This window comes from Leuciscus leuciscus (assembly GCF_965113295.1).
Source record: "Leuciscus leuciscus genome assembly, chromosome: 24".
NCBI classification, from domain to species: domain Eukaryota; kingdom Metazoa; phylum Chordata; class Actinopteri; order Cypriniformes; family Leuciscidae; genus Leuciscus; species Leuciscus leuciscus.
This window is the reverse complement of record NC_138723.1, coordinates 17,392,914-17,417,684: the sequence shown is the minus strand read 5'-3', so window position 1 is coordinate 17,417,684 and position 24,771 is coordinate 17,392,914. Positions and strand designations below refer to the sequence as shown.

The 24,771-nt window shown below is 38.2% G+C and overlaps 1 protein-coding gene across 1 annotated transcript in view; it reads left to right on the top strand.

Moving 5' to 3' along the window:
• Positions 1-7,508, top strand: part of dchs1b (dachsous cadherin-related 1b) — a 93,392-nt gene extending 85,884 nt beyond the window's left edge. Inside the window, exons 15-21 of the mRNA XM_082157758.1 lie at positions 721-834; positions 966-1,177; positions 1,510-1,661; positions 2,046-2,176; positions 2,302-2,588; positions 2,946-3,087; positions 3,362-7,508. Coding sequence (XP_082013884.1) covers positions 721-834; positions 966-1,177; positions 1,510-1,661; positions 2,046-2,176; positions 2,302-2,588; positions 2,946-3,087; positions 3,362-5,985 — 3,662 coding nt within the window. The 3' untranslated portion in view covers positions 5,986-7,508. The remainder of the gene's footprint in view (positions 1-720; positions 835-965; positions 1,178-1,509; positions 1,662-2,045; positions 2,177-2,301; positions 2,589-2,945; positions 3,088-3,361) is intronic.
• The last annotated feature ends 17,263 nt before the right edge of the window (positions 7,509-24,771 follow it).

The window sequence follows — 24,771 nt, the reverse complement described above, 5'->3', positions numbered from 1 at the left end:
TTACTTTCTTAATACATGTTGCTGGTGGTATTGTGTACCATTCAGTGAATGTTATTCCCAAAAGAAATACAAATTCTTTGCAATCGTTCATTAAAATGTAATGATTTTTGCGAATGTTACATTTTTAGAAAATAATTTTGTAATATAGATATTAATGTATTAAATATTAATGTAGTATGGCATAGTATAGGTGATGGCAATAATACCAAATGATAGAACTGGAAATATTGATATATTGTCCCACTGGGATAGAGATGCAACTTTTTGTGAACCAGTCAATTCCAGATGGATAGTACTTGGTCCCACCATACTTTTTACTTAATTTGTTGATGTCCTGTTTTGCTCAGAAACAAAACACATTACAAAAATAAAATGGGTTGAAAATTCCACTTCATGCTGACTTTAAATGAAAATAGGTATCTTGTATGTGATGTATCTTCTTACAGGTCAAACAGTGCATTGCTATACAGACCTCCATTGTCACTCTTGTATTATAAATCCTACACTAAAAGTTAGTCTTTGTGCAATTGTCATTTCAAAGTACTGGCATGAGGCAGTTGAAAACTTTTGCAATGAACTGCATGATGAAAACTGCAGCATTGTATTTCAGCACTCGCAGGCACAGTCAGTTTTGTGAAGCATTGAAAGCCAATGCATCAATTTAAGTGAGTTTGGCAGAAGAGTATTGAGGGGTTTTTTTGTGTATATTTTTTCCCACAGGCACTGCAGTCGCCCAGGCTCAGGCTCAGCACCCTGACGGCACCCGCGATGGCATCACTTACACCATCTTCAGTGGGAACAAATACCGTTCCTTCAGCATCAGCTCAAATACAGGTCAGATAGGAACTTTTGACAAGATTTTGACAAATGCATACAAAAAATAATCAGAAAGATGTTAAACAGTATTTCTTATTAACAATGGCAGTTTGTTGACCTACTTCAATGCATTATTGGTGCTTTCATAGGTGAAATCTGGGTACAGAGCTCAAATGGCCTGGATTTTGAGGACACTCCAAGACTCCGTCTAGTGGTGAAGGCTGAAACTACATCCTCAAGCTCCTTCATGGCTGTCAACCTGATTCTTCAGGATGTCAACGACAACCTCCCCCGATTCCAGCTGCAGAACTATGTGGCTTATATGCATGAAGCACAGGGCTATGATTTTCCAATCCTTCAGGCAAGGGGTCTTCTACTTTTTTGTACTTCTAAAAGGTCACATGTAATTGAAAACACATTGGAAAAGTATTAAAACGTGAATATTCTACAAACAACTTTCCAATCATACATACTGTAGTAACTTTTTGCCATACTAGCCAATCGTGAGTGAATTGAGAAATGTACTGTAGCTGTCATGAAACTTTTTTTTAACCATATAATAATGGAATTATTTACCGGTTTTTCCCTCACATATTTCTTACTTTACATCAGCGAGTGTCAGATTTAAACTATGTATGGCAAGTGTTCATTTTGGACTGTCTGTTTGATTAACCTGTTTTTTGTATGAATTAGGTTATGGCAGAGGATGTTGACCAAGGTCAGAATGGTCAGGTGACTTACTCCATTGAGTCGTCGAGTCAAAGTGGCCTTTTCAAAATTGACCCTCTGACCGGCAGCATCACAACCGCGGCCATTATGGACAGGGAAATCTGGACACAGGCACAGTGAGTGTATATTATATGTACTGCGCTTGTTCGGCCAATGAAGTCATTGCTCTGCAGGTCTTTAATTTCCCTCTGTTCTGTGGAATGTAACTGTCCTCTCCAGCGTCATTTAGTTTGTGTGTGATGTGTTCAAGCCCCCGTAGTTTTACCTCATGTGTTTTGTTTCTAAAATGTTCCCCTACCCGTATAAAGTGGTGTGTTTTTAATTTACTACATTTTTGGTCTGTTAGAGCTTTTGGATTGTTGCACAAATATTTTTTTCCAAAAATAGAAGACATCTTTTGTTCTCTCTCTTGATCTAAAAAAACTGAACAGAAACATCTCTCACGTGATACAAGTCAGAAAATTATTATCTAACCCTTTATTTTATCTCATTTGCATCAGGTTGGTGATAAAAGCCACTGATCGTGGTAGCCCCAAGCTAGTAGGCACTGCCACCATCACAGTGATTATTGTCGACCTCAACGACAACAGTCCTACCATCCCAGTGCCACGGGAAATTAGAGTGCCAGAGAGTAAGTGAACTAACTGGTGACCTTTGACCCTTTATCTTGAAAGACTAAGTTACAAGCACCTAAAAGACAAGACTTTTATTACTGTACATGTATCTGAATGTTGTGTCCCTGCTTCCCTCTTCCAGACTCTCTTATCGGCACTGAGATCACCCTGGTTACTGGAAATGATGTGGATTCTGGCCCAGTGCTGTCTTACTCTTTGCAGCTGGATGCTCCATCACAGGGAAAATTTGATATCCATCGTTACAACGGCCGTGTGTCTCTGACAGCACCACTGGACTTTGAGGAGAGGACATGGTACACATTGACTATTCGAGCTTCAGATTCAAAGCATCAGAGTGAAGCCAATTTAACTGTGCTGGTGGAGGACATAAATGATAATGCACCTACATTTACACAAGATCTATATCAGGTAACTTTTTCTTTCTACCATTTGAAGTATTTTAAAAGGAGTGACATAATTTGTATCTTGTTTTATTAGGATGGATGTAGGTTTATTGGCTTTGTTCTTTTTTGTTAACTTTTGTGAAAAGTTTTCAGTGTGAGAAAAAGGGTTTGACTCTCATGGATTAGGATGGCAAAATAACTTGGGTCACATACATTTATCCCAGAATAAATGTACAGGCTTCCATTCGCACCAGTAAAAAGTATGCAGTCATTTATGATTGCATTTGTTCGTTTACCAGATGCTTTTATTCAAAATGACATCGCTGTGGATACAGGAAAAAGCATGCCAAATAACAGCTTTGTTGTTGCTTTTGGTTTCTAGGTAACACTTCCAGAACATTCTGCACCAGGCAGTCCTGTTATCACAGTAACAGCAACAGATCGAGATTCAGGAGAAAATGGAAAGGTCACCTATCGAGTATTGTCTTCAACGAGGGACGGGTTTTACATAGATCCTAAAAATGGTATAAGCTTTATACTAAACATATTAGTGGCATTTACTCATGTATATTCTATTTATAACAAATAGCATCTTGCAACAAATAAATTGTTTATAATAAGTGCAATTAGTAGTGGATGATATGTACATAAAGTGGTGGGTTGAGTAAATAAAAACAGTATCTACCTACAAGTTCAGCTACTTGCATGTAGTTTAAATAGCCACTGCCAATAGTTTTAACATATAGTAAACTATATAGCATTAACATTGTAGTAAAAGCACTTCCCATTTCTTTCTAGGTACACTTTTCATCAGACAGAAAGCAGAATTTGACCCAGAGCAGCCTTCTGTGAGTGTAGTCGTCGAAGCTCGTGATGGAGGATCTCCACCTCTATCATCTTCTGCCACGGTCCAAGTTCAGCTGATGGACGTCAATGATAATGCCCCCATATTCCATCAGTTGGACTACAAAGCCACAGTGTCTGAGGACCAGCTACCTGGAGCCACTATCCTGACCTTAGAGGCAGTAGATGGAGACCTATCTCAGGAAAACTGTGGTTTTGATTTTGCAATCGCCAGTGGGAATGTTGGAAATGCTTTCCAGATTGAGAGTAGCGTTCGTTTCATAGAGGGCCATGGCTTCCAGACCGTAGGAACCCTGATCCTGGCGGAGCGACTGGATTTTGAGGCGCTATCACGCTATAACCTTACCATTGCGGTCTCGGACCGTGGTGTTCCCCAACGCAGCTCCAGCATACCAGCCATCATCACAGTCACTGATGTGAATGACAACCCTCCTGTCTTTGCCAGAGCTGAGTACATAGTGGCTTTGAGTGAAGGGGCAGCTGCTGGTACAGAATTCTTACGTGTGACTGCAACTGATCCCGATTCAGCTCCCTATGCAGAGGTCCAGTACAGCATCAGCTCTGGAGATGAGATGAAACTCTTCTCTGTGGATCAGTGGACTGGGGCACTGAAGCTTCAAAGACCTTTAGACAGAGAGAGCCGAACTTCCCATGTGGTTATAGTACAAGCTTCAGATGGCCATGGTCATTTTGCTTTGGCTCCTATTAATGTAGAGGTAAAGGACATTAATGACAACAGACCTTACTTTCCCATTGCTACATTAACGGCCAGTGTCCGTGAGAACCAGCCATCCAACTCTGCCGTGACTGTGTTACATGCAATCGATTATGACACAGGAGTTTATGGACAGCTGAAGTATTTTTTGATGGACCACTCCAGCCTAGGAAAAGACCTCTTCTTGGTAGATCAGAACTCTGGTGAAGTTCGTACCAGGCAGATATTTGATTTTGAGAAGGTAAACTCATTTAACTTCATTGCTTTGGCTGTGGATGCAGGCAACAACTCAGCTACAGTCACAGTGCAGGTCTACGTCACAGGGGAGGATGAGTATGACCCAGTTTTCACATCTTCAGACTTGTCCTTTGAGGTACCAGAGGGAGCCAAGAAAGGTCAGAGCATTGGGCAAGTACAGGCCAAAGATGAGGATGGTGGGATGGATGGCATTGTACTGTACTCCTTCCCCAATTCCTCTCCTTACTTCGATGTTAATAAGACCACTGGTGTAATCTACCTAAAGATGGACAGCTCTGGTAGCTCAAGTGGTGGAAGTCGCTCGAAGAGGGAAACCCGCCTAATGACTATGGATGTTACCGCACACAGCCCCCTTGACACATCGAGAGTAGCTTCTGCTCATCTAACCATTGATGTCACCAACACATCCTTTGGTCTCGCAACAGACTTTAATGTCCTCCTTGTGAGCATAATTGCTGCCTCTCTTGGAGTAATAGTCTTGTTAGTCATAATTGCTGTGGCCCTTTATTTAGTAAGATCAAAGCGCAAGAAGAAAGGACAAGACACAGGGAATAGTACTGTATCTTCAGGCACAGCTTTGCAAAACTTGGATGAGTCTAAACCCGCAGGGGGCGACAGGATCTATCATCAAGCACTTCCTGGATATGCAGGTGATGAAGAAGGAACAGGTGGAGGCTCCTATACTCGAGGAGGATCCTTAGATCCTTCTCACTCCAGTGGACGGGGATCTGCCGAAGCGGCAGAGGATGATGAAATCCGGATGATCAATGAGTACCCAAGAGTTGCAAGCATCACCTCCTCAATGCAAGAGCACATCTCTGCCAGGGGCCCTGATTCAGGTATCCAACAGGATGCAGACCAACTCTCTGATATTTCTTGTGAACCAGGGCCACTTGATGCAAGCCAGTGGTTCAAAAATAAGAAATTGGGGAGCATCAGTGGGAGTCTCAGTGGTACCCTACTGTCTGGTCAGCTCCCTGTCTATAGAGATGAAGGTGGGGGCTACCTTGGAGTAGGTCGTGGGTTGAATATTTCCCATCCGAAAGATTATGCTTTCCCTGAGGATGGAAAACCCTCAGTTGATGGCTCCCTCACAGCCATAGTGGCAAGTGACGAGGAACTGCGAGGCAGCTACAACTGGGACTACCTTCTCAACTGGTGCCCTCAGTTCCAACCCTTAGCCAGTGTCTTCACAGAGATTGCCAGACTAAAAGATGAGAGCTTACCTCCCAACAACCCACGTAGACCTTTCCAACCCAAAGTCAAGACAGACCCCAAGCCAAGAATTGACCCTCCACCCCTCATTACCTCAGTGGCTCATCCAGGGGCCAAATCTGTCCCACCGAAACCCGCCATAGCACGGACGTTCCACCACTTAGCATCGCTAAGGCGTTCACCTATAAGCCACGAGGGTTCCATCTCCTCAGCAGCGATGTCTCCCAGTTTCTCCCCTTCTCTGTCCCCACTTGCTGCACGGTCCCCAGCCGTCTCCCCATTCGGGGTCACTCAAGGTCCCTCAGCCTCCATCATCAGCACCACAGAGCACTCTCTGGAGCACAGTGATGAGGCTGAGATGAGAATTTAATGCTACATTGCACTCCATTTTGTGGAGACCGTTTTATGTCTTTTGATAAGACATTATATTAGTCACTCTTAGCAATGTTGCATACCTGAAAAAGGCAGCATGAAGAATCAGTCGCTAAGCCATGATGGTGACGCAGGTGTCTGGTAACTGAAAGGGTAAAAACATTGTGTGGCGACGTTACCCTTCTTCAGAGCCACCGCAGTGTTGATGTGAAGTGAGTTATGTGTTGCTTTGTTTTGTCTCACTGGCAGGCCAGGGAGGCAAGACGTGGACTGCTCCTTTTGTTTGTTTCTTTTTATATTGATGACTCAAACTGCTTTGAAACTCCAGTGTTATGTTAAGTCCATCCAAAATAGCTGCTATTGTCATACTTTGTAGGCCGCAATGAGAACTCTGTAGAAACTCAAACTGATGTCACTATATTTGTTTATTACCAGGAGATGTTATTTTTTCTTTCTTTTGTATTTTAAAAAAATGCTAATCAGTTTCATTTATATGTTTTTTATGAAGGACTTCCCATTGCTTTGAGAGAAGGAGTTCTTACATTTTAGTGACATTTTTTGTATGTATATTTATATGTATGCTAGCCATAATAAATGTATTATCATTGTATAGTGTCTAGGATCACCATACTGTGCGGTTGTGAAAATTGTGACACTTGTAATGTGAATGATTGGAAGATTGTTGTATTTTATTATTTATAAAGAAGAAAGGCTGAAAGTGTTGAAACTTCCAATGTTGCATAGTGTTGTATTATAGGCCTTTTCAAGTTGTATTGTCCTTTGCCCTTTGAACTAGATTGTTAGCATCTTAGCTAATTTATTGTAAAAAAAAGAAAAAAGAAAAAAAAAGGACCATACTTTTTTCGGCTCATCTGGAGACCTTTCGAAAAATTGGTGAAACCTCAAAGACTCTTCTGTATATAAATGGGTTTCTTCCAAAACAGCAGCTCTCTCACACTGTTTCTATGCTGCTTTTTCTGACAATAAAACAAGTTTTGTATAGTCTACATAACTTACGGTTGGGTCGTTAGTAAATTTAGAGTGAAAAAACGTTTGGCCCATCATCTAGGATGTAGTTTATTCACCTTTCAGAGTAAGTCACTAGACAATGGACCTTCTTTTGTAATACACAGTGGATATTTTCTGTTTTGAAAAGAAGCTTCTGAAGTGGCCTGCATTTTTTTTTTTTTTTTTTTTTTTTACAATCTCGATGGAAAGAGATTTAAGCATTTGAATGACCAGAGGGGCTGTTTTGCTACCTGGTGCATGCCTGATACCGCCACTGCCTCAAGTGTAACTGGACCCTGTTTAGCACTCAGAACAAATGCAACTCAAAGAGGGGTCTGACATTTTTGAAGTCTGTCTTGCACAATTCATTTTAAAAGTTGACATTTAATTGTCTCAAAGTCTGGAAAACAACAGATTCCAAGATGGCTGCCTACATTCCAGCAGCAGTACAGTTTAAATCATCTGTACATATTTAAATCAAATATTAAATTCCTACTGATTTCTTTTGTCAAACCTGAGTCTTCTGTCTTCCTTCCTTCAAGTTCAAATCAAAACACGGATGGGGAGTTTCAAAGTAACTGAAGCGTAGCAAAAGGCAAAAGGGAAACAGGAGGGGTCAGAGTCAAATTTGTCCTTCATTAAAAAGCAATTTGAAAGGATACAGTATGTTCCAAAAACCTAGACTAAAGCCTGGCCTCAGGCTGTGTATAGCTAGACCCTGTACAGGGTGTGCCTGTTTTAAAATCTCAGCCATTAAGAAACATTTTCACGAACGTCCAAAAAAAATTAAATAAATGCATATTAACATTTATGCACCATATGAATTAACTAAAATATCTATGACTGATTATATTTGCTATAATTGTGCAGTATCATGTAAGACATTTTAAAAGGAAATCACTCATACGTAGGCCTACTCATGTCATCATATCATTACATCAACCCCCTTCTGTTTTTAATTGAGTACATAATATACCTCTCCATATGCAATGCACAAAAATACAGGAAAAGGTACATCTTTGTATCTTATTTACGCATAAATGCTGCATATTAGGATACCTTTTGAGGATACTGCCCCAGTAACAAGCTGTTGTGTAATATATTTTTTTTTTGACAGTGTATATGAAACTGAAGCACACCTTAGATGCTCTCACATTCTGCCTTTGTTTCTACCGTATTGAGTTTTCTCATCCCCTGTTGTGAAGTTGGTTTTGGCTGAGATTCAGCTCTCCTCCATCTCCGTGCTATGCATGTCTAACTGATTTACACCATCCCAGATATCACAAAGAAATAACAGTCTCATTCGCTTGCACAGTCAGTGTTTTATAAACACTGCAATGAGTTGTGTGACCACTGTATAAACATGTTTTCTTTATCACTGATATTATTTTCAGGATGAGATTTAACCTTATCTGTTATAAGCATTGTGATCTATGCCATTTACGCTTATCTATGTAGAATGCATCTCTGTGTTATCAAGTCTAGTTACTACAAGGTTTGTACATTTTTGCTGCTGCTTCTTTCTTTGTCAGACATTATAAGTAAAAGGCTGCTGAAGGATTTGGGGCAATTTTTGTTATGTCTTCCCATTTTTCTCACCATCGTTTATTGCCAGTGCTGTGGGAAATTGTTTTGCAGAGCAACATTTTTACTTGCTGTGATTTATTTTATTTTATATTTTAATCTTATTTTTATTTGATTATTTATGCAATCTCATCCATGACACATGAATGATTATGCACTCTGATCTACACCTAAGTATAAAGAGAGGATCTGAATATACTTATTACATAAAAAATCCAAGACTTAAAAACGCAGAGAAAATATTACCACATAAAACCATAAAGCTTGTCGCACATCTTTGTGTGGATCTCTGCTGCTGAAATGGGTTTATCAGGTCATCAGACATATGTCAAGCTTTTCCCATTGAAGATTATATTGATAAGAATAATCGTGAATGTTCGCCTTGCATTGCACATATATACATATTGTGTCTGCAAATCTAAGAGAGCTAACCTCTGGTTTTGATATTAAACTGCAATGTTTTTTTGATTAACAACATGAGATAAATTAAAAAGTGATTAGTGGGCAGTTTATGCGGTTTTAAGATTCGTCATTTTTTAAACGCTTCAAAAACAAGGGAAGTCTCCATAGCACCATTCATGTTGAAAATACACATCAAAGAAAGATTCCGCAGACTTGGCTATTAAAAAGTCTGCTATTCCTATCAGGTCAGTAGTAAATTTAATGATCCCTGCATTCCTCATGGAAAAAAAAAAGTCAGATGTATCTTTCATTGATTAGAATCAATGAATCGTTCTGCATAGTCAAAATGAGTTAAGTAGAATGTCTCAATGAAATTTGAGCTATGTCAAACATACATTTTAAATGACAGGACTGACGTTTTGGTTTGTAGATCTTATCATCCTGATGCTATACATTTTTCTTAAAAAGTGCCTATAAAGAAGATCTGTTAACTAAGACCAGATCTGGCTCAAGCAAAGGGAAGGTTTCTATATTTTCTTAAAGAGATAGTTCACCCAAAAATTCCCTCAAGTCCTTCGTTCATCTTCGGAACACAAATGAAGATATTTTTTATGAAATCCGAGATCTCTATATTTACATAATAATAATATAATAACTTCCGGTCTTGAGTCAACACAACACGCATGAGTGGTTCTCCCCCTACTGAATTGCAGGTCATTATTTTCGTAAAAAAAGCGGGAAAGTTTTTTTTGTGCAAACAAAGCACTTGCATCACTTCATAAAATTGAGGTTAAACCATGGAGTCACATGGATTACTTAAATTATGTTTTTCCTGTATTTCTGGACCTTGCGTTGCACCCAGAAAGCTCTCAGATTTAATAAAAAATATCTTCATTTGTGTTCCGAAGATGAACGAAAGTATTACAGGTTTGGAACAACATGAGGGTGAGTAATTAATGACAGAATTTTCATTTTTGTGTAAACTAACCCTTTAAATATAACTTCCTCTGTCTTTAATTTTATTATGCTGACTCAAAGTCACTCTCAAATCTGTCAGATTCAGTGGGGACCTCTCAAATTCAGTCCATGAGACTATATTGTGCTTTTCTTTTTAACACTAGAAATGTTGTTTTGCTCTTATAGCATGTTTTTCATGTAATCTATCCATTCTGTCTTTCTGGTTAAGGTCTTAGTGCATGTCTGATATGCCGGTTCATATTTGCTTTCTTGATTAAATTAAAATTGCCTTCCGCCATGCACCAACCTGGGAACTTACCAAAATAAATATTATTAATGGTCATGAAATATATATATTTTTCATGGGTTAACCTGGTAGAAGTACCAAAATTAGTATTTTTTTTTATCAGAAACAGCTTTATTATGCCACAATTGTTGTTTTACTTTAGAAATTCTTTCTTGGTTTCACTGTTTACTTTGTGTGTATGTAAAATTAGATTATAATAACACTGCTTTAAGGAATGCTTCCTCATTTAGGAGGAGATGTTTGTCATCTTTCAGCAGTGGTGATCAATGGTGCTAACTGAAGAGAGTTTGTTGCGAGTGCCCTCTCTCAGGGTCCGTGCATGAACCGGAGCTGAATGCGGAGGTGGACAAAACTATACCAGACACGGCTGATAGATCGCATCAACAGCTCCTGATTTATGACAATCCAGGCTTGAGAGAGAAGGAAATAGCTGCAGAAGTAAAATACAGTGTGACTTCAGCTTGGATTGTGGTCAACAGTGTCATGTCCTCTCAAATGTTTAAGCTAATATGATTTTAATTCTAACTTGCATGATTATTATAGACAAAATATGTCTGTCTTATCAAGCGGCAGGACAATCTCATTAAAGAAAACATTTGATTGGACAAAAATCTTTGTAGTGCAGGATGAGTCATCAATCTTATTTCTTTGTTGACCCATTAAAAAAAGACACAAAGCATATATATGTGACTAATAGTCATGCTTTAAAGACACAAAACTTAAATTTTGATTTAAATTGATTACATTTTTTATATACACAGTCTCTTATGCTCGCCAAGGTTGCATTTATATGATCAAAAACATAGTTAAACAGTAATATTGTGAAATATTACAATTTAAAATGTTTTCTATTTGAATAAAATGTCAAATGTGATTTATTCCTTTGATGGAAAAGTAGCATTTTCAGCATTATTACTCCAGTCTTCGGTGTCACATGATCCTTCAGAAGTCATTCTAATATGCCGATTTAGTGTGTAAGAAACATTTTTTATTATTATCAATGTTGAAAACAGTTGTGCTGCTTAATATTTTAGGACTCTTTCATGATCAGAGGCAAATCCGAATCCAATATTAGCTTCAGTTCTTGTCTCTGAGATACCCTCATCGGATAGATTCAAAGATCCTACAATCCTGTGCATTCCATTCTGTGAGTTATTATGAGCTGTTGCAAAAGAAAAGTTGCAGTTGGTGGTCAGTTTGTTTGTAAATGTACGTTTTTGTCCCACGTTTTCTACTTTTGATGTTATTTATAGCGTGAAATTACTATTGTAGTAATTACATGTTTGATTAGTTATCACCAAAGCTTACTCTATTTTGCTGTATATCATTAAACCGTTATGCTGCCTCAGAAATATGTCTGAAATCAGTTTCATAAGGTACCTTTGTGCTACCCTGGTAATCCAGAGTTCTCGCGAGAGCACAAGTTGAATTTGCTCAGCGAGTTACTCTGGTGTAGAGTAATGATGCTCATTAAATATGCCCCTCGATCTGAGCTGCACCAATCACATCGGGTTATCTGATATAGGCGGGCCAGAGGCGAGCTAAACAGATGACGACAGCGCTGTGACGTCGAAGTCATTAGTAAACATTAACATTGCAAGATGGCTATGGATGAATACCAGTTGTTTGAAACGGCTTTGGCCACTACAATGAGCGAGTTAGACTTGGCTTTTTATCTAAAACAGGAACAGAAGACGCCACTCGAATCGTTCCTTTGCAAGAAGGACGTTTTTGCTGTTTGCCGACCGGATACAGTAAGAGTATAATCTACCAGTTAGCTCCGCTGGTAGCTAAGTGTATGGGGTTTATTGTTGTGATTGGTCGTAGTGTTATCCAATTGCGGGCAGTGAGATTTTCAAATGCACGCTTTGTGCCGCCCCTCGAGCTGGGCGATTTTCATTAGTCGACGCCAGACCATTCATCTTTTAGATTTAGGTCTGGATTTCCAGGCTACCTTTGTGCCCAAACGCTGCCTGCAAAGTCATTGCTTGATAGTGCAGCGAGGCAAGTCAGCTGCCTAAGCTTTCGGCCCAGAACTCTTTGAAGAATAGAATATTCAAAAGAACAGCATTTATTTAAAATCTAAATGTATTTACAGTTACCTTTGATCAATTTAATGCATCTTTTTGCACAGTTGTGTGTATATAAAATATTTATCCCTGTTAGCATAAGGCGGATGATTTTTTTTAGCTCTTAATGCAACCCAAAGCCATGTATCGCTCCTGCTTAGCGTCTTTTCTGTCACCACTCTATTATTATAGCTTTCCATTTCAGCTGGTTAAAATCAAGGCAGATCGAAGCGTGGACTGTTGAATCAGTTACAGGTTGGAGTCACAACGTTCAGTAAACAGCCTCTGTTTTTCCACTCATTTGCTGAGTCACTGCAGGTATTTATTAGCATTGAGTCACAGGCCTGCGGCTTCTGCTCATGATTACATCTCTTCCCCAGAGGTCTCACATCTCCTGGGTGTCTGGAGGAGATACACCCGAGAAAAGCATGGGATCAATAGGGCGCTGTGGTTTGGCTCTGGAGCCGCTTTTGGCAAGTAATTCATATAAATGTAGTTTTGTTCAAAAAAAGAAAGAATCGCACCATTCAGATTTCTGTTGCCGCTTTTCTGAATTAAATGACTCGGCTGTTGTTTTGGATGCAGATATGTTGAGTTACAAATGAAGATGATGAATGGATGTGCTGAAACTAGGATGTTGTCAGCGTCTTTGTGTTGTAATGTGGCTGTTCATAAACAATTCCCTCCAAAGCTCTGACAGATTTTTTTCCATTCAAGTGAATAAATGGCAGCATTTAGAGTCAAGGAGGAAGATGGATTATTTCTGAAGATCTAATGAGCCAAACAGTGTGACAGTAACAGTATCCCACCTGGTTTTGATTTATCCACCCTTACTGACTGATCTTGCATTTGTGTAAGTCGAATGTAACTCTGAAACTCTGAATATCTTACATCAACTCTGAATCAATATGTGGCAGAAAAGCTAATTCAGATCTTATTCTTAATGTCATGTGAGAGAACAAGATGAATTGCTGTTAACAGAGGCTCTGTATCAGTGAATATGTCAGAGTTCTGCTCACCTCCTCTTTTGTGCGGCCTGAGTTTACTTCAACGGCCGGAAACAGGCCTCATCCATAACCTCTGCAAAGAGCCTCCTGTTGCCCCCTTTTTCCAGCACTCCTCCTCACAAGACCATGTTTACTTTATTGTGCAAAAATCCGTTAAGAATACGATTTTTCAATTCCACTCCCCTCCCCTTTGTTTTCTATGGCATTGTCACTAAAAATAGAAAAACTGAATTTTTCCTCATTAACTGGAAAAAGGGTATAATGATGAATCTACAACTTGTTTGAAATGTCACATAAAAATGTATTTATTTACATATTCTTTCATCATTCTTTCATTATTTCATCATCTTTAATAAATATACTTTTCTGGATCAGGGGGGATGAACACTTTATTTCCCATAATGCACTGCCTGTGATTCTCAAATTATTTTAGAGCTTGGCGTTCTTCACTGGAAACGAACAGTTGTTGAGGAGGGAAACTTATTCTTAGTAGTTTTAGTTCATTTTAAAGCTTGCTTTATCTTATTTTAAATCATTTAAGTCATCAGTTAGGTCATCTTGAGGCACCCTTGGGTAGTAAATTGAGGGCCTCTAGTGGGCCCCAGCCTCCTAATTGAGAAGCACTGCTCTAAATGGTTTGAACTCTAAGTGTGTGTCCAAAATCACCAGTATACTCTTAAATAGGGCATTATTTGAGGGGACAGCCATTTAAAGTGGCATCCAAAACCTTAGTAGACATTATCAAGCGCACTCATTCAATCCCACAATGCACCACAGTAACAAATGTACAACCGTCCGGTGTATACTCAACGGCTAGAAAATACCCATAATGCACTGTGACGATTGCACCGAATTAAATCCTGCATCTCGCCAGAAGATGGCGCCCGCAGTTGAATCATCCATACATCCATTTTCCAAACCACTGGTTTATGCTAGTTTCCATGATCAAGATAAATCTTTTCGTCTTACTACTGGATCTGCCAGTTTGCTAAAACTATGCAAAAACGGTAGTCCTTCCGGCACACTCAGTGTCCGAATTCACTCACTCGTTTTCATTCACTCCTTCAAGTGGACTACATTAGTGGAGTAATGTAGGGAATAGTGAATAAGGGGGCGATTTCGAACACAGCCTGAGACTTAATTCAGCAATAGTGCTCCTGCCCCTCCATTCATTGACCTGTACCAAGAATGGTATTTTTAAGTGTGCTTCCGAACTGAGACTTATACCAACAAAAATTCACCCAAAGGTATGGATCTGAATATTGAACGAGGAAATTTACTGCATTTACTGTATTTATGTTAGACCTTAGGAGTCATGTATAGTGTTTGGTTTCAGGAAGTAAAAATGAATTGCATTAGTAGCTAGACGGATATCATACACTGCAGGTCTTAATGGTTTGTCTCAGGATTTTCTGGATCTGTCCCACTGTTTCGGCAGTTTTCTTTTTCTCATGGTCTGTCAGAAAAAATACATTGTGCTGTTGCTGTGCATAAAGCACCTCAGGAAAGAAAATACGTACCTTAAATATTGTGTCTTGCACATGACCTTCTCAGACAGGAGTGGAGGTCCAGGTTTAACTCATGGCTCTCGGTTTCCTCTCTCAGCACAGTAGTTGGACTTTTGGCAAGACGCTGAGGTTGTTAACAATATGTTTATGGCAATGTTACACTACTGAAGGGGGACATTTTGTGTACACTGCGGTCAGTGTAAGTAAAACTGAAGTGTTACGCTGAGTTGTTGAATAAGGCAAAAGTGTTAACTTTTTTACTTGCTCAGTAGACTTTAACCCAACAGAGACAAATGAGGTGGAACCAAATACTTTCCAGGTACTGAAGGTAAGTGTTTGACATGTGTGTTGAGATATTTGCTGTCAACAAGTAAATTCCAGGGCTAAAAACTTGATATGGCGTGTTTGTGTGCGCACGTGTGTGTGCGCGCGCGCGTGTGTGTGTGTGTGTTTGTAAAACCCTTTTTATCATAGTAATATTATATAAAACCTGTAATATAATATAATATAATATGGTCTCGTCAGTACCTAAGAGTATAGACTCTTTATGTTGTATATTGTCTTCAATCCTCTGCCATTGGTCTTCATCCAGTAATCATCATCTGTGAAACACATAGACTGTTCAGTACTAAGTTACATTTTCTTCACTTACCTCTATATCTGATTAATTTCATGAAATTATAGATTTGCCTCTGAGTTCTGAGTGAGAGTTGGTAAATGTAATTATGATCTGTCTGTTTGTCTGTGTGTCACAGATCAGGACCTTATACACCCCATCAGAGTTGTTTGGACATTGAGGCAGAGCTGTTTGGACACTGCCAGAGATTTTATCTTAATGCTTCCATACACACTGACACAAAGCTTTGAGTGAATTCCAATGCATTGCATTTTAAAGCTCCCCTTTAAACTCCCAAAAGGAACAGCAGATAAATTCAAACAAGTAATTTTTTTGTAAGAACTCTCAAGTGTGCCTCAGCATCCATCTCAAATGGATGGTTTAACTGTCCCAGATCTTGTCCATGCATTGTACTGTTTCTGTTTTAAGGAACTGCGGAAGATGATGTAACATCTAAACTGGTTTTCCAATCAAATCGTCCAATCAAAACACTGCTTTTTGCATGATGACCTCATATTATTGAGACACTTGTCTGTATTAAGTGCACTTGTCACAGCAGGACCACTGAAATAAATTAGTGATTAAATTATTGATGAATAATCAATATTAGTCCTGGATCTGATTTTCATCTTTTTCGTGCACAGGCCTGAATGCAGTCCCCAAAATCTGGGTCGTAGAGGTCTGAAGTCGACCCAGAGTAGTTCAAACAAGAGCCACATACTTCAAATGGAAAGTATTCTAGACTATAGTACCATCTGCTTTCACTTTAGAGTCCAATTCCACACCTAAATAAAGATCCCTCCTGAACACTTTTATTGCTCTCCAACCCCCTCTTGTTCAGTTTTTCTTTTCTTTCTTTATTTTTCCTCCTTTCCCTCTGGCTATATTGCAGCAGGCAGACGGTGATGTGAGAGCTCACCTCTCTCTCCCACTGACCTGTATAAAACCTGTCCCGTGTCAGATCATATTGCTTGTGTGAAACATGAGGTTTGTTTTTTTATTGGTGTGTGAATCCTTTGAATTGATTCTCTTTTCCCGCTACTCATTTGATTCAGCTGACTTATCTGTATTACACAGTTTTATGTACAGTAACTGACAGGTTAACAGCTTAACAGCCACTATAAAAGTACCTGAGGCAAAAGCTTAGTAGTATGTTTTTTTTAAAGCAAAAAAAATATATATATATTATCATTTTTACATTTTATTGATAGAAGCAAGGGAGGTACTGTATATAGAGCAGGAAATCTAAATAGTTGATTAGCTCAAGAGGTCAAAACACTGCTTGACAAGCTAGAAACCTTTACAAATCTTTATGAACCTTCGAATCGGTGCTTCAGAGTCAAGGGATTTTAGCAAATGAGACTTCAGGTTGGTTTTGGAGGTTGATGTATGGCTCTAGTTTTATAATTTAATTTCATAAACATGAATCTTCAGAATAAAGTCTTTAAACTTATATCTCTAGAAATGTACTTGCTAAGCTACAAATGCATAAAATGGCACATATTATAAAGATAATTATGTAGTGGTAACAATATTATAGATTACACTTTGTAGATTTTATTAGAGTATATCATTGAAAATATTTTCATGGCTTTAACCGTCAGATGTCCAAAGTTTCGAACAGCTTTTTGAAATGGAATTGAGGCATGACAGGTCTGGACTAAAACTTTTCCTGGATGACGTGTTCGAGCACAAAATAAAAGCAAGGCTACCCCTGCAACATTTGGAGGAATCCTGACACGTGTACATAAAATAATCGTTAACTTAGATCATTGATTTTTTAATTGCATGCAAGGCACCAATGCATTGCCAAGTATTCAACTAAATGTTTTCCCAAGTATTAAAGGGGTGGTTGATTATGATACCACTTTTCTAACTTTAGTTAGTGTACACGTAATGTTGCTGTTTGAGCATAAACAACATCGGCAAAGTTACAACGCTCAAAATTCAAAGCAAAGGAAGATATTTGCTTTTAAAAAAGTCGTTTTTTAAGGACTACAACAAACGGCTGGTAGGGACTACACAACATTCCTCCCGGGTTAGTAACATCACTAACCCTAAAATTTACATAAACCCCGCCCCCGGGAACACACAGTCCATGTTGAGAAGAGGAAGAGTTGTTGTAGTAGAGCACATTTGTGAGTCGGCTCAAGCTGTCGCATTCGTCTTTTCATATGCAATACAGTATGTAACACAAATGCAATTGCATTCCACTCTGTATGCATCTTACAACAGTTCCCACACAAGCGATTTATAGATTATCATGACAGAATATGCTAACTAAAGACTTGAAGATAGTTAACTCCACATCAGCAACATAAATTCATCAACTAACCATTCAGAAATGTCCTGTTGCATTCTACATGTTGTCACTTCTTCTTGAGTCTCTCCATAATTGTACGACTCCAGTTTGAATATAAAAGACAGAACAGTTTCTGACATTTTAGTGCTTGTCTGTGTGAGATGGAGTTGCTAACACACACGAGATGTTGAAGCTCCGCCCTCTGTGTCAGGATTCATTTGCATTTAAAGGGACACACTAAACGATGTGTTTTTACTGACCCTCAAAAAGGGAAAACATTTTTTAACATGCTGCATTTTGAGCTAAAACTTCACATTCTGGGGACAACAGAGACTTATTTTACATATTGTAAAAAGGAGCATTATACCACCCCTTTAAACTTTTGCAATTAATTCAGACCAAACCACATAGACTCTATTAAAGGGATAGTTCACTTTGAAATAAAATGTTGGTATGTTTTAGCTTACCTCAAGGGCATCCAAGATGTAGGTGTCTTTTTTTCCGCAGTAGTTTCAATTTTGATATTTTTAGGTCAAACCGTTCTTGTCTGTCAGTCATATAATGCAGGTCGATGGTCACTGTCTCAAAGAGCATGCACAGAGTCCAAATTAAAACAATTCCCCATCGTCCAAATGAAACAATTACCCATCGTCCAAATGAAACAATTCCCCATCGTAAGGTTTCGCAGTAGCCAATGCGACATCTAGTGTATATATCTATACCCGCCCGCGCTCTCAGATCATTTGGACGCAGCTGTGTTCAAGAGGTAAAAACGATATAAATACTGTTCGTTTTCTCACACAAACCGCTCGTTTCGTGTCTTGGGCCATCAATGTGTACTTACGATGGGGAATTGTTTCATTTGGACGATGGGGAATTGTTTTAATTTGGACTCTGTGCATGCTCTTTGAGACAGTGACCATCGACCTGCATTATATGACTGACAGACAAGAACGGTTTGACCTAAAAATATCAAAATTGAAACTACTGCGGAAAAAAAGACACCTACATCTTGGATGCCCTTGAGGTAAGTTAAAACATACCAAAATGTAATTTCAAAGTAAACTATCCCTTTAAAGGAGCCGTATGTAAGATTGTGGCCAAAACTGGTACTGCAATCACTTTCAAATTACTGTAGAGTGGTGTATCCCCTCCCCCTCCCCCCTGACTCGAGGTTGCCAGATAGGCTGCAGGATCCAGCAGGAACAAATGCTGCTACGTAGCTGTAGTAATTAGAGCAGAGCTGGCAACCCGATGCCAAAACACTACTGACTTCGTGATTGGTAGATAGGTGGAGGGTGGCGCTTCAGGCCAAAACACAAGATGACAACATCAACATCAGTTGAGGGCTGCAACTTCACTTTTTAAATGACAATATCCTGGCCGGACTACTGTTGTCAGTGATATAAGTATTTGAAATGAACATGATTTATTTATGTCTAGTGACATATCAGGGCCATTTTATGATTAATTGAAATACATTTGGAGTACTCCTTTAACTCTTTGTTTGATTTCTAGCTTTGGTGTGTTGTTTGTTTGTTTTTGTAAACTTTATTTATTTTTTAATGAATTTTAAGACTGAAGTAGACACCATTCTACCATGTGACTGGCATTTTCTTCCTTGCATATACTTAAAAGTGCATTTTTTACTCTTTATTAAAGTTTTACGTGACTATATTTTACATTTTGTGTACAGCTGACAGAGAACAAGAGGCACTGATTATCATACTAATGTCAAAGCAAGTATTTCCCTAGTTTCCTTTCCTTTCCTTATTTCCTTAGTAAATGCTAATCTACAGTATTTATGATTATAAAGGCAAGTTTTTGATATATGATTCTACAGGAGCCATTGACCTGGTCCACCTCTGCTTCACTATTATAACCCGCACTCCTGGGATAAGGTGTTGAGAGATGAAGTTGCCTGAACATGCATAAAGGATGAACTGCAAACCTCTCATTTTTACAAGGTGATGCTTTACCTCCTTATGGCACCAATGGTTCTTCTCTTTAGAAGTGTGTGATTTATTTAACCATCAGCATATTTATTTGTCTGTTTGGACCTTTTGAGAAATTGATTTCCCCCTGGAGAGTACTGGATTTGACCTATCTATGGTTCCAGACAAACCTCCTGTGCACTATCACTGGCAGATCAGGTTGCTGGAGAGATCAGAACCAGCATTATGCTCTGGAAGACACAAGAGACTTTATCCAGAGCCCTGCCAACCTGATCAGCTCGCAAATATGATAAACTCTGACAGAAGGAAGAAATGACTCCATGTTGGGCTGAATAGGGAGTTCAACACATTGCCTAAAACCATTCATTCATCTGAAGTCTGCAAGAGGTTTATAGGGTGGGGTGATGGGGCTTAGGACTGAGCGGTACTGGATCATGCTTTAAAAAAAAAACCTGAAATGGATGTAAAGGTTGCTGGGAAAGGTAAAGACAAAAAAGGGTGCACACTTTTAAAGTCACGCAATCTAAAAGGCTTCACCTTGAATATTTTGAACTGTGTAATTTCATCCAAGTGCAAGTCACGCACCTTGGCAGTTTTATCCGCTAATAGTCATCGACGCAAAAAGCATGATTCAGCTCCAGGGAAATAAAGTCCATCTGTATGGTCACAAGACTTCAGAGATGTAGTGTGAATCACTGACATGTTGCATGCTTTGATTTCATTTTCTCATGCCACTGCGTGCCAAACAACCTCTTGTTTTCAGCTGACACACAGGAAAGAGTTACTGATTTCCCAAAAGTGACGTGATTCTAGTCTGGCAGGGTATACAGCAAAAAATAACTCTGGACAAACACAATTATGAGTTTTGTTCAAAACAAAGTAGAGAGTAGAGTAATGCTCTCACTTATTATAGCAGTGAAAGATATCTGGCAGAGCACTTGTGATGTGTTACAGTAAAATCGCCTCTTTGAGAACCAGATTAACAAAAACAATAGACAATGAATTCAGAAGAGCACTGGAAACATTGTGACAAAATATAAAAATCAAAAATAAAGATTGATTTGTAGGATGTTTTTTAAAATATCAGCTGTTTTATTGTATGAGTAGTGTAGATGGTTAACTTCTCTGATGTTTGCATATTTGATATTTGTATCACATATAAATATTACTAATAAGTGAGCACCATTATGCAACCCACCAGGCACTGTGCTGATTAGATTACATGTAATCTAGATTACGTAATCAGATTCCAAAAATGAAGTACTTATTTAGTAATTTGATTATATTACATTTTAAAATACTTGTCATCAGACTAAAGTTACTTTTTTATTGATTACATGATTTTGTAAAAAAGAATGGAAAATATTTTCTTTCTCTTTGTATTTTTAAATCAATATGGTGTAGTCAAGATCCTATTCAAATCTAAAAGTAGTCAGATTATATTATCTTAAATGTATAATATAATGGATTACGCTACTAACTAAAATTTGTGTCATGTAATTTGGAATCAGTAACTGACCAAAATTTGTAAGTATATCTACCCAGCACTGCCAGGCCACATCTATGACATTAAACTGCTTTTTTTTCTCCAAAGAATTTAAAGTGGGTTAACAAAAAATATAACAAAATAATATCCCAAGTAATCACTTGTGAATAACCATTGATGGCTGAGAGCCTCCAAAAACAAACAATATATATATATTCCTATTTGAAAGTTACTTAGTTTTAATCTGACAGGTTTTAAAAATAATAATAATAATAATAATTGAATGTGCCCTCATTAATACTGTAGTCTGTTTCTCCCTCTCTCCTCTTAGCCTGTGTATATCCCTTCTTTGAGCCGGTATTACTAGCTGGCAGAAGAGGAGAGAAAATGATGGAATGCAATAAGAACATGGATGCTGGGTCGGGGAGACAAGCATAAACCAAACACACTCGGTACCCTTATAAGGGCATCACCATTGTGATTATAGCTTTGCTGACACATTCGCTCAAGATATGAGCTGAGCTGGGTTTTCTCAGGATGGTTTCCTCATGTGGAGAGCTGCATAATGAGAGACTGTGTCTTGACGGTTTATGAAAGCTGAACGCTAGAACGTTCTGGTGGTTTATTGTTTGGGATTGGTCACAGCTCACACCTTACAGCTATTTCTGCATGTGCTCGACATGTGTGTGGAGACTCAAACACAACGCTCTCTCTCTCTCTTATAGTATGTTCATTTCAGATCTGAATATAATCTCTTAAAAAGGTATTGTTGAAAAAATCTATTAACATGATGCATTGAACTGTCAAGCCAATGTAATAATTACCTTAAATATTCTGTTTAGTCTGTGTATTTGTCAGAGGTAATTATTGTTCAGAAATGAGTAATGATTATTTTTTATATTAATCTTGTTTTATGTTTATTTTAGATTGTCTTTTGTTTTAGATTTATTGTTAAGCAAATCACTTAGCTAACACAAACATTACATTTCTCACTATTTGATTTGGTTTTATCATATACTTTTATATGAAAACTCGCCCCTAAAGAAGTCAAGTCAAGTCAAGTCAAGTATATTTGTATAGCACTTTTCACAATACAGATTGTATCAAAGCAGCTTCACAGTATTAAATTAAAATAATACAAGGTTTGTTTCTAGTGGAATTTATTGATTGATTAAATTAAATTAAATATCCCCAAAAAGAAGTGCAATATAATTTTATATACATGGACACAGACCTCACTTAAACTTTTAAAATGAACGAGATTGCCAATGCAAACCTCAATGATGGTGACAGTCTTCAATTTTGAAGTTTTTGTAATTTAAGTTTTTTTTTTATTTTTTTTTTATTTTTTTTTATATAGCCTAGTTAATTTTTTATTAAATGTGCAATGCTACAATGTTGAGAAAACACTTCTTAAAAGTTAAATGATTTTTGTAAATCCAGTGCTGCAATTCCACAAACCTGGAAGACCTTAACGTATAAGCAGGAGGCTTTTTTTAGAAAGGAAATTTTAAAAGATAAAAAAGTAATAGTAGGGAGAATCAATGAATTACGAATAATTTACTGCCATTGTGAGAATAACATGTAATCATGTAATCACCAAAGAGTAACTGATTACGAGTATTTTAAAATGTAGTATAATCTAATTACAAGTCCTTAATTTTTGGAATCTGATTATGTAATCCATCAAATTCATCATAAAATCCAGAATACATGTAATCAATTACTACCCAGCACTGTATAAATGTATCATTGTGCTTTCATGTTACAGTTTCTAGATATATTTGCTCTAGACAACATCTTTTAATTCTCGGTATTCACTTAAGCAGATTTTTTTTTTATAAAAACAACAGACCGGGTGAACATATCTGAAGATGTGAGAAACATTTCATAAAGTCCTTTTAGATATCTAAACCAAAATAAACAGAATGCCTATTATAAATTATCTCTCTACAAAACCTGTGGCCTATAAAACTAAATTTAGTGGCTTCTCTTTTCATCATTGTCCTTAAAGCAAGAGTTGGTTAGTTTAGGCAATGGGTAGTCTGGAAGAGAAGTGTTTGCTTAATCTAGATGATTTATACACTCTGTGTTTAGTCGAATGGCTGTGGGTGCAAATAACCAAAGAAGCGAATCGTTATTCACTTACAGGTGTTCACACATTATAAAAGACTGACCTTAAGCGGTGCCTCCCTTCATTTCCCAAACCACTGAGGTATGGATAACCCCTGTATCTATAGGACCCCCTCATGGGTCAAAGGTCACCCCTTTGCATTTATTTATCAGTACATCTTTCAGAAAGCAGTTCCGGATCAGATGACATTGGAGAGGAGTGTTCTGGAAAAGTTATTTGTTTTTGTGCAGCTACGTGTTTTATTTAGAGAGAGAGGCTTGTCATTTTAAGAGGGGCTAAGGGAATGTTTGCTCACCCTCTTAATGACTTTGTTGAGGAAGACCATCCATCTTTCTCTCTGCGCATTACAGGACTGAACTCCAGGAGGTGACCGCCTGGCAGAGACACATGGTTTACACAAAGCCGTGCTGGAGACAATGCTATGGGAAACACAACATCAAAAGCAGATTTTTAATATTAGTATGTAAACACTTAAATCTAGATTATTATGGCCACAGGCCTGAACATGAGCTATTTATACTTGATGAATTGAGTTGATTCATTTGAAATTAAACAAAATGAGGGAGTCACGCTCATCTAGCGTGCTATAACGTTTTAGCATGCTAGCATTAAAGCATGATTTAATTGAAAGCCCTTAGTGTGACAAACACGCCTTGACATTCACACCTACCAACCCACCAAATGCGGGTGTATTTCAGCAGTGGCGTGTAACGCAGTCATTTTATATGTAATATATATATAAAAAAATTATTGTAGTCTTTTATAAAGGCCCCTGAAATAATAAACGAAGTGCAATGTAGTGTTGTCAAAAACTATACTAAAATATCTGAAACGCTTACAATACCCATTTTCCACAGAATAGATACACGATCCCAGCTGCGCTTTGTCACTCTCTCATCTCTCCGACAGTGAGTAGACGAACCGTGCCTCCCTCAACTCATTTGCTCCGGATGAATATTGTTGGTGTTACAGGGCTTAAATTTCAGCGTGGGATTGCATGTATTGCACATCATTTCACTCATTCCCACAGATTTTGTGCTCACACCCAAAGTGCGCACATAAAGCCACCTCTCAGTACTAAATTGAGTTATCTTTCGCTGCTTATTGACCTAAACAGTCAAATCCACACAAAATACTCTTGGTGAGTATTCACGTAAACAGTTACATTTTAAGTGAAAGTGAAATCAAACGGTTAAAAAATAAAATGCATGTGTAACCGGATAATGGGTATGAAAGCTTTAGCTTAAGTTCTGCCAGGAAGACTTAATTACTATGTCACTATTACCTTCATCTCTATCCAATCACGTCTTTATACTTTCTGTATAAAAGATCGGTACTTACTCATGATTGAGTTCGCAGATGCCGACGCGACAACAACCTCCACCCACCCCACCACCACCAGGATGGTCCTGTCCATACCTTCCAGGGGGGTCGGCTGCGCCCCTGCCT